Source organism: Heloderma suspectum, chromosome 1, assembly GCF_057233095.1.
Source record: "Heloderma suspectum isolate Gila_16-S chromosome 1, 16-S_ref, whole genome shotgun sequence".
NCBI lineage: Eukaryota > Metazoa > Chordata > Lepidosauria > Squamata > Helodermatidae > Heloderma > Heloderma suspectum.
In genome coordinates this window covers 44,000,630-44,016,685 of record NC_139458.1, presented here as the reverse complement: position 1 = coordinate 44,016,685, position 16,056 = coordinate 44,000,630, and the positions used below count along the sequence as shown (strand labels likewise).

At 41.4% G+C, this 16,056-nt stretch overlaps 1 protein-coding gene across 11 annotated transcripts in view; it reads right to left on the bottom strand.

The window, feature by feature from the left end:
- The window catches only part of CEP128 (centrosomal protein 128), a 270,101-nt gene that overhangs the window by 92,728 nt on the left and 161,317 nt on the right, over positions 1–16,056 (bottom strand). The window contains exon 19 of one of the 11 annotated variants that reach the window (XM_084841332.1): positions 15,393–15,533. The exons of the other annotated variants lie outside the window; for them this stretch is intronic. Coding sequence (XP_084697458.1) covers positions 15,493–15,533 — 41 coding nt within the window. The 3' untranslated portion in view covers positions 15,393–15,492. Of the gene's footprint in view, positions 1–15,392; positions 15,534–16,056 lie in introns of those variants that run through there. 11 annotated transcript variants of the gene reach the window in all.

Below are 16,056 nucleotides of genomic sequence, written 5' to 3'. Positions count from 1 at the left end.
ATACGCAGAATTTTTCATGTTTAAAGAATAAAACAAAGATCACTGTCTGATACAGGCATAAGACAGAACAAGCTTCAAGGTGGAATTTGGAAAACTTCAATGGGCTTGAGTTTTGCTTGTATGTATATCCCTACCTATAAGTTGCCAAAAAGGCAATTACTGAGCACTTCCCAACTATGCTGTTGCATCTGTCAATTGAAAAGGGCATTTATTGTCAGAATTTCTGTGCAGCTGAAGAATTAGACCCTCAGAGGTTGTATTCTGCATAACTGCAGTTTTGGGTTTCAGTCTAACAAACTGTTCTGTCATAAGGCTTTATCATCATGTGTGGGATGTAATCAGAACACATGAAGTCTGGGAAGAGCTGAAAAGCTCTTGTTCACTATATGACAGCAATTGCCCATGTTCATAAAACTGCAGCAGGGTTTATCAAAATGCCATTTATAAGTTCTTCCTTTGCATATTGCCACAATATAGGGCATTTTCACAAGTGACATTAATAATGATTTTTAGCCTGCCGCATAGCACTTGTAAGCCAGTGTTGACAATATAGCAGTTGCCAGAGATTCACATTAAATTCAGTCAGAGACCAGATTTATCCTAACATTTGCTTCTGTATATATTTCTTGTGGTCCCTTGTAATTGGGTGCACTTTACCACATACACATTTTTATGCCAACCATTGTTCTCACAGAACTGGATACTTCTGCAATGGAAGCATGGCATTTATCCCAATACTTACTAGTGGGCATAGCAATCTTTGCAACTGAATACGTACCATTTATGGGCATACCTAATGCCACAGTGACATCTTCAGACGTGGAGATTTGATAGTGATTTTTTTTTTTTTTGCTGATAAGAATGCCCATGGATCTGCACTAGATAACAAAGGTATTCTTAACTGCACTAGAAGCACATGCATTTTAATATGACCATGTAGGGAATACTAATTTACATTAGTCATAAACATAGTTGTGGGCTTCAGTTTACAGAACTGTTATGTTCCAAGGCTACTCTAGAAAGTGCTGTTTTACCCTGAGGGCCAGCCACAGTCTGCAGAGACTGGCCTGCACAGCTTGTATTATGACACCTACAACTACAATCAACAATGGCACCAACATGGTTCTGAATGAAACCATATTTCAAACTAATCTAACTCAAACAATTTAACATATGTTTAAGCCATTTTAGAGCATGTGTAAAACTCAGAGTTTAACAAGCATATTGGAAGAACAAATTATTATCATAGAATCATAGAATCATAGGGTTGGAAGGGGCCTACAAGGCCAACGAAGTCTAATCCCCTGCTCAATGCAGGAAGCCTGATTCCCAGGTGGTCTCCCATCCAAGCACTAACCAGGGCTGACCCTGCTTAGCTTCTGAGATCAGATGAGATCGGGCTTCTCTGGCGTACAAAAAACATGAAGTAAGAGTTCCAGATGAACTATGCAGAAGTGGAATATCCGAATCTTCAGCTAGTCATAAATCAGGCCACAGAAGTATGAGACTGGTTTTGAAATTCCTGAGATTGAAAAAATATCCCCAATATTTTGTTTGCCTTTTGATGTTTAAGCCCTTCCGATAGACATATATCATATTCTCAAGGTTTTCTCTGAAACATGTGAAGGTTTTAGACTAGTCTGTTAAATTAGTCAACTTGGTCTATTTTACTCAGCAATCACAGACCTTTCATTTACATGTGGGACTCTGACAGCTTGCCAGAGACTACACACTTCTGGATCACTTACTAGACATGGTTTCCATGGCTTGAAGCATAGTGCAGAAATACAGGATCAACTTATGTGCTTATAGATGCCAATGCTTTTGACTACTTTTGTAACTAATGCGGTCAAGCTGGCCCAAGAGAAGCCTGATTCATCCTTGAAATGAAAAGCCACTTAAGACAGACTAATTCAAGGTTAATGTAGGCAAGAACCATTTCAAATGGAAAAACTGAGATAGTACAGCCAGATGATTCAAGAGCAAGGTGAGGCAATAACCAGTTATGGAGCATCCTGTTGTCAAGATATTAATGGTGCCTGGCCTGTCTGAGACAGCTGAACAAATCAACAGTAAAGCTGATGAACGTTGGAACTGGGGTATAGTTGAACATTGGAACTGGGCTGGGGTATAGTTGAACATTGGAAATGGGGTGTAGTTGAAATGTGAACACTGGAACTGGGGTATAGTTGAAATGACATATGAAGCATAGCATTTTCTCATGTATGATCTATGTGCCATTTCACACCTAAGAGAGTCATAATATGCAGTAGTGAATGTTGCAACAGGCACTGAAGAAGATAGCATGAAAGAGTTTTTCACGCGTCTTCTGTAAGGTTAAAAAAAAGGAACTCCTGCAGCTCCCTCTTGATATATGTGCTTCCCCCAGATCAGAAGCACAAAGATTCCCCAGAGAGAAGAGATGTGAGAGTTTCCTTTTCAAACAACTGGCTTTCACTTTATGTTCCCCCACTTCTTAGAAGGTCTAGAGCAATGACAACAGCCAAGAATCTCCTATAAAAAACCATTGTGTGGGGTTACTTCAGAAACTCAGAACCTGGCACTTGACTTAAAACACCTGTTATAATGCTATTGTCATACAGCTTATAAATAAATGCAAGGCTTACCGTTTCTTTGGTGTTAATCCTTTGTTATAACGAGAATTAAAATTCACTTTTAATTTTAATGTTAAGAATTAAGACCAGGCAACTGTTATTCAAGGGAAGAAATAACTGATAAAGTGAAACAATGTTCAGTGTGTGACTGGGAGATACAGCTGGGAGGAACCTCCAAAGCTAATATTTTCTTTGGAGTTATAGTCAGATGGCTAATGGTTTTCATGGCCAATCTCACAGGTCATTGCTCTCTTTAATTAGTAGCTTTTGCTAAACATAAAAAGCCGCAAGTAATTTTTAATTCTGATTGCAGCTGCCTACTCCATTAACAAATTGTTGTAGTAACACTGCCCACCTTGCACTGTCTATCTTTAAAGGTTTCTTTGGCTCTCTTTCATAGATTTTAATTAAGTTTCCCCCAATGCTCATTATTGTTAAGCACTGACAGTGCTGAGGAATGAAACAGTTCATTTTATTATCTCCTGTGTCAGTAGCACTCCCACTAGGGCACAGAAATAATATCAAGCACATTCACAAGACACCTGGGCCAAGCACTGCTCCCTCCTATGCCCTACCTGAAAATCTTAAAAGTTTCATATAGAAAATAATCAATGGATTAAATTTTGCCCTGCACATTTAATCTGCACATTTGAAACTCAAATGGAAGCTCCCATAGCTTGTTTTGATACTGTCACTATCTCTAGTTGTCATGGTACTGCAGGCAAGTTTCCAACCACACTTCTCAAACATTTGTTCCTGTGCTTGCGTTAGCCTGGAGCACGAAGGCACACAATCATTACAAATAGAGCAGGGTAGGGGGGAGAAATGAAATTCAGACTCACAAGCTTTGGACAGAACATGTTGCATTCACTGTTTTGATTCCCTAAAGTACAACTTATCAAAGCTTAGGGAACAGAGCGTGCTATATTTGCTCTTTAATCTACAAGGTTTAGCAAGATTTGAGAAAGTATCCATCATACACCCCAAAGTTCCTACTATAAATGATAGTCTGCCTTATATGTTTTTTGTAAAGGTCTAATGTATTTCTGCACAGAGAAATGAATACAAATAAAAGATCAAGATAAGCATATGTATTCAATTTCTTAATATAATCTTCATTACGAATACTTTATGAATACTTTCCTATGCTACATATAAGGGAATGGTGTTGGAGAGAAGAAGATAACCTATCAGTCAAGTATCACAGCGCAGTAAGGCTGGAAATCAAGTCTAGGTTACCAAGTCTACCTATTTCATGTTTCCAAGAAACAATGAAAAGGTTAAATGCTTCCATATAGCCTTACATCTTTTCCCTCTCTCATATTCAAGACAACCAACAAACCACACTTTTTTCTGTGCCCTCTGATATAGAACTTGTGCCATCAAGCTCTGTAGTTAAGCTACACCAATTATTGTGGCCCACAGTTCAAGAGGAGGTTGTGTAGTCAGCACAATGACTACCCAGTCATTACCTTTCCATAAGCCAATCAGCTTATAAATTGCTAGGTGCCATTAGTGGCAGCAATGGAAAAGGAAGTTCAGCAAGCAAATGGGACACTCTTCCCACAGGTCACAACAAAAAATCCCCACTACACATGTAGATCAGATCTTCTGGACAACTATCAACTGCTTTGATGTTACTACTAATTTCAGACATTAATATACTGCCTTTCCATGATGCTCAAGTTGGCACCTTCAGTTTATAACAGCATTTTAGTACCATTTGGAAACTTCTTTAACAACTTCATGAAACTTTATATACATTTTTATGTGCATTTCACCGATACATGCATTTTTCCAAGTAATTTTCCCTAACATAAAGCATGTCTGTATATTTTTCACTAATATAAACATTGTTGTTTTTAACAAAGGTCTTATCATCACCTCCTTTACACAAGACAGAATCACACTTTGCTATAAAGAGACATTCACCATTGCCCTTATCCACTCAGCCAGGACCACCCAGGCTGCTTTTATAAGACAGGAAGGGCAAGGATCCAGCAAACAAATGGTAGGCCTCACTTCTCCAAGGATCCTGTTCACATCCTCAGGCTGTACAATTTGAAAAATATCCATTGTAATTGGACAAGCAGGAACCAAAGTTACATCTACCAGACCTGTATCAACTATGGCATCCAAGTCTGCACAGATATAATCGATTTTATCTGCAAAGAGTTGTGCAAATTGAACATAGCCAGGTTATCGAGTGGTCCACCTCTGTTTCTTGTGGGCCAGAGTGTAACAGGCCTGACCACCCAAAAAAGCTCCACTGGATGACTAACAGCAGTTACAATGGTGACAGAGAAGTATATTTTGTACCACAAGTACAAAGCAGTGTTTACACTGTACAAGAAGTACCCTGTGCAACTGCTGGGAAAAAATACAGTATTTGCCTTCAACTCAATTGTGGAGTGATAGTGGTGTAGGAAGCTTCACATCACTCTGCACATTTCTTTTGGGGAACTGCTTTCCACTACTTCCAGCTTAGTGATAGAGCACCAAGCTGGGAAACCTGGGAAGTTCTTGTTCAAACATGTCTTAAGAACACCACATTCCTATTGTTAGATACGTGTTGCTGATTTTTAAAAAATGCACGTTCTATTAACTTTTGTGAAAAATCACTGTATTTGCACATGAGTGAGTGAATTGATAGAAGTAAGTTTGTGTATATGGTTGCTCAACTAGAGAGTTTGGGCAGCATCTTTCCCCTCTCTTGCTCCTTTCTGCACCTCCTTTCTCTCACAGTGGGAAAAGTCCTGATGCAACTGAGGACTGTAGACTAAATAAGAGCGATGTGGGCAATCTGCCGATTGCCAAAGACCACATCCAATCTGAATAAACCAAATTGTATTCATATGAAGTACCATGACTCTGCAAACTGGTAAAGTAGGTCAATAAGAACACCTCTAAGGAATGCTTTGAACATTAGGCCACAAAGTAGCCTATTTTTAAAGTTAAAAGAATAGTTTGAATGTCATAGCTTCTGGAAACTGTCTATTGTGCAAGTTTTGAAAAGTTCCCATTCAAAACAGAAAAACATTACCATTTCAGAAAATGATTTAAATCCTCCATGAGCAAACCCAGAGAAATAAAAAGTTAATTTGTTTTAATTCACCTAGTACACGATTTAAAAGGTAATTTGTCATTTCTGGTTTCAGAAAATGATCCTGATATTGCTTATGGGCATGGATGCTATCTAAGAATAATGGTATGGCTTATACAAAATGACATGACAGGAAATTGAATGCCGCATTCTTTAGTAAGTTTTGTGTCTTAACATCCCAGTTTTGTTTTGTCTGCATGTTTTATTGCCTATCCATATTTATGCATGTCAGAAACTTTCCTCTTTGCTACATCAGTAATTCTGTTTATCTTCTTCCCACTGCACCCCCCAACCCCCCAACCCCACTGTGCAGGAGTTGATCATTTTCTCAGGAGCAAGAGCTGTTTTCTGAGAAACCAGCCATTGGCTAGAACCATTTGAAGGCTGCTGCAAAGTTAAAAACCAGTGACCAGAGATATTTTAATAACCACTGTAACTTGAGAGCAATGCTTGAACAGGCAGGCAAGCTGGAAGAAAGTGGAATGGAGGAGTGAGTGATAAGAAATGTTTACATTCTAAAAAAACAAAGAAGTTGTTATTGGAATTAATACCTGAGGGAGGTCTCTGCAGTACCAATACTTAATTTTTGAGAGCTCCAAATAAGGCAGTCTACAGCTTTCCAAGCTAAGAACATCAGTTCTTGGAAAATCCAACTTACAGGTCCTCTTTTGTTTACAAAAATGTAACCTTTCACTTTAGCACAAACTCTAAAAATGAGGTTCAAAGACTGAATCAGACAGATATGCCTCCTAACAGCAAGTGAGGCAAGCACGTTATACCATTACACTAGCTCTGCTGCCACTCACGTTTTCCTTGTTCTATTAAGATTCTACAAGGTTAAGGCTGTAATCCTATTCCCACTTGTTGTTGTTGTTCAGTCGTTAAGTCGTGTCCGACTCTTCGTGACCCCATGGACCATAGCACGCCAGGCCTTCCTGTCCTCCGCTCTCTCCCGGAGTGTGCTCAAGTTCATATGCATTGCATCGGTGATGTTATCTAGCCATCTCATCCTCTGCTGTCCCCTTCTCCTTTTGCCTTCAATCTTTCCCAGCATCAGGGTCTTTTCCAGGGAGTTTTCTCTGCGCATTAGGTGGCCAAAATATTTGAGCTTCAGCTTCAGTCTCTGTCCTTCCAATGAGCAGTCAGGGTTGATTTCCTTTAGGATGGACTGATTTGACCTCCTTGCAGTCCAGGGGACTCGCAAGAGTCTTCTCCAGCACCACAGTTCGAAAGCATCAATTCTTCGGCGCTCAGCCTTCCTTATAGTCCAGCTCTCACAGCCATACGTTGCTACTGGGAAAAACATACCTTTGATTAGACGGACATTTGTCGGCAAGGTGATGTCTCTGCTTCTTACTATGCTGTCTAGGTTTGCCATAGCTTTCCTCCCAAGGAGCAAGCATCTTTTAATTTCATGGCTACAGTCACCGTCTGCGGTGATCTTGGGGACCAAGAAAATAAAATCTGTCACTGCTTCCATTTCTTCCCCTTCCACATACCAGGAAGTGATGGGGCCAAATGCCATGATCTTAGTTTAATGTTGAGTTTCAAACCAGCTTTTGCATTCTCCACTTTCACCCTCAACAAGAGGCACTTTAGATCCTCTTCGCTTTCTGCCATTAGGGTGGTATCATCTGCGTATCTGAGGTTGTTGAGAATTCTCCCGGCAATCTTAATTCTGACCTGTGATTCATCTAACCTGGCATTTCTCATGATGTACTCTGCATATAAGTTAAATAAGCAGGGCGATAATATGCAGCCTTGTCGTACTCCTTTCCCAATTTTGAACCAATCGGTTGTTCCATGTCCGGTTCTTACTGTTGCTTCTTGACCCTCGTACAGGTTTCTCAGGAGACAGGTAAGGTGGTCTAGTACTCCCATCTCTTTCAGAATTTGCTACAGTTTGTTGTGATCCACACAATCAAAGGCTTTAGCGTAGTCAATGAAGCAGACGTAGACGTTTTTCTGGAATTCTCTTGCTTTCTCCATGATCCAGCGAATGTTGGCGATTTGATCTCTAGTTCCTCTGCCTCTTCGAAACCCAGCTTGTACTTCTGGTAGTTCTCGGTTCACATGCTGCTGAAGCCTAGCTTGTAGGATTTTGAGCATCACCTTGCTGGCATGTGAAATGAGTGCAATTGTGCGGTAGTTTGAACACTCTTTGGCGTTGCCCTTCTTTGGAATTTCAATGTAAACTGACCTTTTCCAGTCTTGTGGCCACTGTTGAGTGTTCCAAATGTGTTGGCATATTGAGTGCAGCACTTCAACAGCATCATCTTTTAGGATTTTAAATAGCTCAGCTGGAATACTGTCATCTCCGCTAGGTTTGTGGTTAGTAATGCTTCCTAAGGCCCACTTCACTTCACTCTCTAGGATGTCTGGCTCAAGTTCAGTGACTGCACTATCATGGCTATCAGGGACATTCAGATCTTTCCTGTAGAGTTCTTCTGTGTATTCTTTCCACCTCTTCTTAATCTCATCTGCTTCTGTTAGGTCCCTGCCTTCTTTGTCCTTTATCATGCCCGTTTTTGCACAAAACGTTCCTTTGAGATCTCCGATTTCCTTGAAAAGATCTTTAGTATTTCCCATTCTATTGTTTTCCTCGCGTTCTTTGCATTGTTGTCAAGGGCTCCTTGGAGGCCTCTCTCCATCTAATCCAGTAGCCAGACACAGACAAAGACAAAGTCCAGACACAGACAAAGGAATTCCTTTCAAAGCTTTATTCTTCTTTTACAACTTAACAACTATACTGATTGCAACTAGATCTGAGCAGCACAGTACCTATGCCCTACGTTGGAACGGTTGGTCCCCGTTTGAAAGGGAATTACTGGCAGACCCCTGAACCTAAGGACTAGGGAGAGTCCCTCCCCTTTTCCCTTGGATCCTCTGGGCGCAGCCGTTGTTTGCGCGCCAACCTGGCATTACGCCTCCTTTCCGCACCCTCCATCTGGCGCCGCTCTCTGCGTCTGCGTCGCGCATCCACCAAGTCTGCTATCTGTGCCTGGTCACTCCCTGGACTGCTAACTAAACTAGGAATGCTGTTGGGAGGAATCTCCGTCAGCTGTTGGTCCTGGGAAAGAGGAGCGCGCTCCTCTCCCAGGAGCGACTGCTCTTCCTCAGAATCAGAACTACTCTGGGATTCTATGGGCTCAGTGTCCACCCTGACAATGGTTCATTTCAGAAGGCCTTCTTGTCTCTCCTTGCTATTCTCTGGAAATCTGCATTCAGTTGGATATATCTTCCCCTTTCTCCCTTGCTTTTCGCTTCCCTTCTTTTCTCAGCTACTTGTAAAGCCTCATCAGACAGCCACTTGGCTTTCTTGCATTTCTTTTTCTTGGGGATGGATTTAGTTGCTTCCTCCTAAACAATGTTACAGAGCTCCATTCATAGTTCCTCAGGCACTCTGTTTATCAGGTCTAATCCCTTAAATCTATTCATCACCTCTACTGTATATTCATAAGGGATATGATTTAGGTCATACCTGAATGGTTTAGTGGTTTTCCCTACATTCTTCAATTTAAGCTGAAATTTTGCAACAAGAAGCTCTTGATCTGAGCCACAGTCAGCTCCAGGTCTTGTTTTGACTGACTGGATAGAGCTTCTCCATCTTTGGCTGCAAAGGACATAATCAATCTGATTTCGATATTGACCGTCTGGTGATGTCCATGTGTAGAGTCGCCTCTTGTGCTGCTGGAAAAGAGTGTTTGCTATGATCAGCGTGTTCTCTTGGCAAAACTCTATTAGCCTTTGTCCTGCTTCATTTTGTACACCAAGGCCATGCTTGCCTGTTATCCCGGTGATTTCTTGACTTCCTACTTTAGCATTCCAATCCCCTATGATGAAGAGGACCTCTTTTTTTGGTGTTAGTTCTAGAAGGTGTTGGAGGTCTTCCTAGAACCGATCAACCTCAGCTTCTTTGGCATCAGTGCTTGGGGCATAGACTTGAATTACTGTGATGTTGAATGGGTTGCCTTCGATTCGTACTGAGATCATTCTATCGTTTTTGAGATTGTACCCCAGTACTGCTTTTCCCACCCTTTTGTTGACTATGAGTGCTACTCCATTTCTTCTCAGGGATTCTTGCCCACAGTAGTAGATATGATAGTCACCTGAATTAAATTCGCCCATGCTTGTCCATTTTAGTTCGCTGATTCCCAAGATGTCGATGTTCCATCTTGCCATCTCATGTTTGACCACCTCCAGCTTACCTTGATTCATTGATCTGACATTCCAGGTTCCTAAACAATATTGTCTTTACAGCATCGGACTTTCTTTTCATCACCAGACACATCCACAGCTGAGTGTCCTTTCGGCTTTGGCCCAGCCGCTTCACTCTTTCTGGCGCTACTTGGAAATTCCCTCTGCTCTTCCCCAGTAGTATATTGGACATCTTCTGACCTGAGGGGCTCATCTTCTGGCGTCATCTCTTTTAGCCTTGTGATACGTTCCATGGGGTTTTCTTGGCCAGAATACTGGAGTGGGTTGCCATTTCCTTCTCCAGTGGATCACATTTTGTCAGAACTCTCCGCCATGACCTGTCCGTCTTGGGTGGCCCTGCACGGCATAGCTTATGGCTTCACTGAGTTACGCAAGCCTCTTCGCCACAACAAGGCAGTGATCCATGAAGGGGTATTCCCACTTACTTGGAGGTAAACCCCACTGAATACAGTGGGACTTACTTCTGAGTAGACATGTTTAGGATTGCACTGAAAGAGAGACTACATAAATTTCAGGGTTGGTAATTTTGTACCTTTTGCCAGAATTAAATACAGCTCAAAAGTGAAATAGGTCATAATCAATGTTTTAACATTTATATTGCTCAGACTGATACTAGCAGTCCACCCACTGCCCACACACACACACTTTATTATCCATTGGCTGGAAAACAGAACTGCTTCTGAAAAATGTATTCTATAACTAAAACTATGTGAAGAAAAAAGAAGTCCCCATTAACTCATACAACAGAATAGCCTCTTTTATGTTTTCTGATTATAAAGCTTTTGTTACGAAACGTAGAGGCACACGGTTGCTGTTCAGATATGTTACCCCTTGATCCCACTCCCATGATATGAAGTATCCTTCTAAATTCTAGTTGCTGGCAAACAGCAGAAGAGGACTATTGCCCTCATTATCTGCTTGTGGGCTTCCCAGAGGCATCTGGTTAGCCACTGTGGGAAACAGGATGCTGTAGAAAAGCCTTTGGTGTGATCCAGTAAGGCTCTTCCCATGTACTTTTGAGAAGAAAAACAAAAAAGAAGCAATAAGCTTGGCACAAAAATATGAGTTGAGCAGGAAGCCAAACTGGAGTAGTACATATTGATTAGATACAACTATATCTGGCTGGCTTTTAGGATAATATAGAGTTTTCAATCTCATAAATGTTGACTGCCACATTTGTTGAGAGAGCTTAAGAATAAGGTAAGCAGAAATACTGGGGACATTTTCTAAGTAATCACAGAGTCTGTTACACCTTCATGCAGAGCTTCCATCAACTGTCCCAAGCCCTATCACAGAGAATGGAAGTCAACAACAATGGAGTACTGTGATGAAATATGATGGGCAATAACAGGTGTCAGAAATCGAAATGCAGTCTTTTTTATCATTTCCATGAGGATTTGGCTTTTGCGCTGTTTTAAAAGAGCACTGCAGTGATACGTTTTGCAGTTACAAATGGTAGAACATGGCAAAGGGGAGGCTGTGCTTCTAATTTGTGAATAATTTCTCTGTGTTACACTAATTAAATGGGAAATCTAATTTCATGTGACAGTGGTAAGGGTGCAGTCCTACTGAAACGGAAGTCAGCCTTCAAACTCGGAGGCTGACGCCTATCCAATGCAGGTCGGGCAGAGCATGGAGGGGGATCCTCTGCCTGCTCTGCAGTCTTGGCTAGACATGTGATTTCATCTGTTTAGCCAGGGCTGCAGAGAGTGGGCAGGAATGGGCCTAAAGACCCCATAGGAAGCAACATAAAGGGGCTGCCGTGGTCTCCTCCCCTTCCCACCCCCGGGAATGCCCCCTTTTCGCCCTTGCTGTGCTCAATTTTATGAGCATGGAGAGGCAGCCGCCGCGATTCTCCCTGCGCAGGCTATGAGGGGAAGGGGGTGGGGAGCGCAGTTTCCTGGCTCCAGGCTCGGAGCGCTGTCAACAAGCTTGGAGCCAGTAAACCAAAAAATCCTACGGCCTCTAGACAGTGTCTAGTGGCCACGGGATTGCTCTCTAAGTGAACTTCATTTTTACCATGGTTGGCTAAACATTCTTATGGCATAATATCCCAGTTGCTTTCCACCAGGGCTAGCGCCAAGGGTAAGCATGGCTGGGCATCTGCAAGGGCCCACACCCCAGCAGGGGCCCACCAACAAGCACCCCAAGGACGTGTTCCTCCTTTTCACCATTGCAACCTGCTTTTTCACCTGCTTCTCACTCTGACCCTGACAACAGTGGTGGTGAGGAGGAGCCACTGCCTACTTGCTCACTGGCTCTCTGTTTGTCAAGCAAGAAGTAATCATAGTCATGATGAGAAAGAGGATGAGGAGCAATAACAACTGGTGACAATGGTGGTGAGAAGGCAGAGCCACTGAGGGAGTTGGAGCATTGAGGCTGTCTTGCCCGAGGGCCCTCAAAATCCTGGAGTCAGCATTGCTTTCCACATAGGGGGACTTCTGTAATGCTCTAATGTCCAATTCCATCCAATTTCTAATCCACCAGAAAGCAAACATTTGAAACACACTTGGAACAAGACATCCTGATTATCAGAAATGTCTGAGGGATGGACAGTTATATGTTTCTCCTCAAAATGGGGAACTGGTTAAGGTCCCTTTTTCAGGCTACCTAGAAATTTGGCACATTCATTGTCCAGGATATACTGGGAAGATCTGAACACAGAACATTTTTGCACCCACAGTCAAAGCATGGAGCACAAAGTTTAGCTCATAATAGATGCACACGCTGTGTGTTGAACAGAATGCTAGAATATGTGGGTTTCATTGCCAACTTGAACTTGGGAAGAGACTGCTTTTGATAGCAATTAAGAGCAATGACGAATGGTTACAGAATGCAAGCTTCAATTATTAGTATTTTATATAAATGTACTTCAGATTATACTTCAGATTAAATCCCAACAAAACCACCCTAGTATCTTTACTTCTGACTTTCCAGTTCTTGTCAATATATTTGAAGAACTAAACAAGTTACAAGAAACAAAACATGCAAAACCTTATAACAGATGGAAAGTAATTTTCCAGATTGCCTATAACTGCTTTTAATTTAAAAAAAAAAACACATTCTGTTGAATTCTTAAATCACAATGAATCGGAAATAAATATTTCTGTTGCTTCTGCAACCTTTCATCTCATGAAATGCCCTTTGTGAGTTTCTGCCTTTCAGAATGAAATAAACACCAAGGAAGGACATTGCTCAGCAGTAGAATACATGCTCTGCATACAGATGGTCACAGGTTCAAAAGAACATATGGTTTTAGCTTTGCTGTTTTAAGTCTGTATTTTAAATCCCTGCACTGCTGCTAGGTTTTATTCTGGTTGTATTGTTTACTGTGGTTTTAATGTTTTATATATTTTGTATTGTTTTATTGTGCGCTCTTTGGTTTTAATTTTTGTGAACTGCCCAGAGAGCTCTGACTATTGGGCGGTATAGAAATGAAATAAATAAATAAGAAGAGCCATGCTGGATCAGATTGAAGGCCTATCTAGTCTAGTATTCTGTTCCCATAATGGCCAATCAGATGCCTATGGGAAGCCCACAAGTGGGATACAAGCACAACAGTACCCACGCATGTTCCCCAGCAAATGGTATTGAGAGGCATAATATACAGCCATCATAAGTAGTAGTTATTGATAGCCTTATCCTCCATGAATTTATCTAATCCCCTTTTAAGACCACGTTGATGGCCATCACTATACTTTGTGGTAATGAATTCCATAATTTAACTGTATGCTGTGTGAAGAATTTCCTTTGATCTGTCCTGAATCTCTCACCACTCAGTTTCATGAATGAACTGAGTTAGAATATAACTGAGGGAGAAATATGTCTCCCTATCCACTTTCTCCACACCATGCATAATTTTGTACACCTCTATCATATTTATTTTATTTTATTTATTTCATTTCTATACCGCCCAATAGCCGAAGCTCTCTGGGCGGTTCAAGCTCTCTGGGCGGTTCCCCTTGTTGTTATATCATATCTCCCCTTGTTGCTGTTGTTAAGTCGTGTCCGACTTTTCATGACCCCATGGACCATAGCATGCCAGGCCTTCCTGTCCTCCGCTCTCTCCTGGAGTGTGCTCAAGTTCATATTCATTGCCTTGGTGATGCTATCTAGCCATCTCATCCTCTGCCGTCCCCTTCTCCTTTTGCCTTCAATCTTTCCCAGCATCAGGGTCTTTTCCAGTGAGTTATCTCCCCTTACTCTCCTCTTTTCTAAGCTATACAGTCCCAGCTGTTGTAATCTTTTCTCATAGGGGGGTTGCTCTGGGCCCTTGATCATTTTCGTTGCCCCTTTCTGCACTGTTTCTAGCTCTACAACATCCTTTCTGAGGTGTGGTGACCAGAATTATATGCAGAATTCCATGTGTGGTCGCACCATAGATTTGAATAAAGGCACTATGATACTGGCAGTTTTATTTTTTATTCCTTTCCTAATGATCCCCAACATGGAATTCGCCATTTTCACAGCAGCTCCATACTGGGCTGACATTTTCATAGAGCTATCCATCACAACCCCGTGAACCCTTTCCTGGTCTGGCACAAACAGCTCAGATCCCATCAGAGTATACGTGAAGCTACCCATATGCTACGCTCGACATCTAAGGTCTTCCTCCAGCTGCCTACCCCAAAGGAAGTTCAGAAGACAGCAACAAGGGAGAGGGCCTGCTTGGTGGTGGCCCTCAATTATGGAATGATCTCCCTGATGAGGCCTGCCTGGCACCAACATTGTTATCTTTTCGGTGCCAGGTCAAGGCCTTTCTCTTCTCCCAGGCATTTGGTAGCATATGATGAGTTTTAAGCGATCCTGGATTTGTCTATAGTTATGGTTGATGGCTTGAAGTTGTTCTTACATATATGTTGTATTTGTGTATATTGTCTGTGTGTGTTTTTATGTAAATGGCTTTTAATCTCTATATACAGTATTTTAAATGTTTTTAATCTTTGTAAACTGCCCAGAGAGCTTTGGCTATGGGGTCATATAGAAATGTAATAAATAAATAAATTTAGCATTTGTTGCCCCAAACTGTACCACTTTAGATTTGCTTACATCTGAACCTGATTTATCATTTTAATGCCCATTCCCCGAGTTTGGAAAGATCCTTTTGGAGCTCTTCACTGTTCCTTTTTGTTTTAAGCACCCTAAATAATTTGGTGTCATCAGCAAACTTGGCCACCTCACTGCTTCAATCTTGATATCTCCAGGACCAGGTTACCAGTGATGGGAAATGTCTCTGTCTAACCCCGGAGAGCCGCTGACAGTCTAAGCAGACAATACTGGGCTAGATGGACAAAACAGTCTGAAGGCAGCCTCCTGGGTTCCCATCTATGGGCCACTAGCAATGAAATACAATGATGAACTGTACTAGGTGTTCCAGACACAAATCAAGAGGAAGGAAAAAATGGTCAAATATGATGTAACATTAAACAGGATGTTTCTTCTCTTTAGATGCTTTCTAACCTATTATGATTCTAATAGGAAACATTCTAATAATCTATTTTTATTTATAAAATAATAATCTGACGTAGTACCAGCAGCATGTGTCTTTCATGCAACCTACTTGGGTCGAGGTATTTCTTCTCTCCTGGATAAATCTTCTAGAAAATAGAAACAGCTAATTAAACCCAACTGGTGCTGATTATTGTGCAACATTACACCCGTTTCCAATTTACAAAACAAAACAGGAAAAGGAAGACAAAACACTGTATTAGCCATTGCTAGATATTCATAAGGTATTAAATATTAGCTAATTCCAGTTATTCTAGTAATTCATCAAAATGTTCAAGCACAACAGAAACTTGTTTTTAATTTGAGAACAGTAATACTTTTTAGATGCGAAAACCGTATTATAAGCCACAACAAGATGGGCTGTAGTTGCACTTGATTTATCGTGGGAGGATATCCTATGGAGCTATTCTGAATAATGATGATAGCTATTCTCAGAGCTGTTGTATAACTATGCAACAGTAATCATTCCATCCTGCAACACACACACCATCCTGTGCCACCCCCGCAGTTTAATCACAATGCACTCTGATTGCTCTACTGTTTTGTACTAAAATGAGTCACAGTTGTTTCACTGAAAAGATACTACTCAACTTTCCAGGAAAAGAATTACAT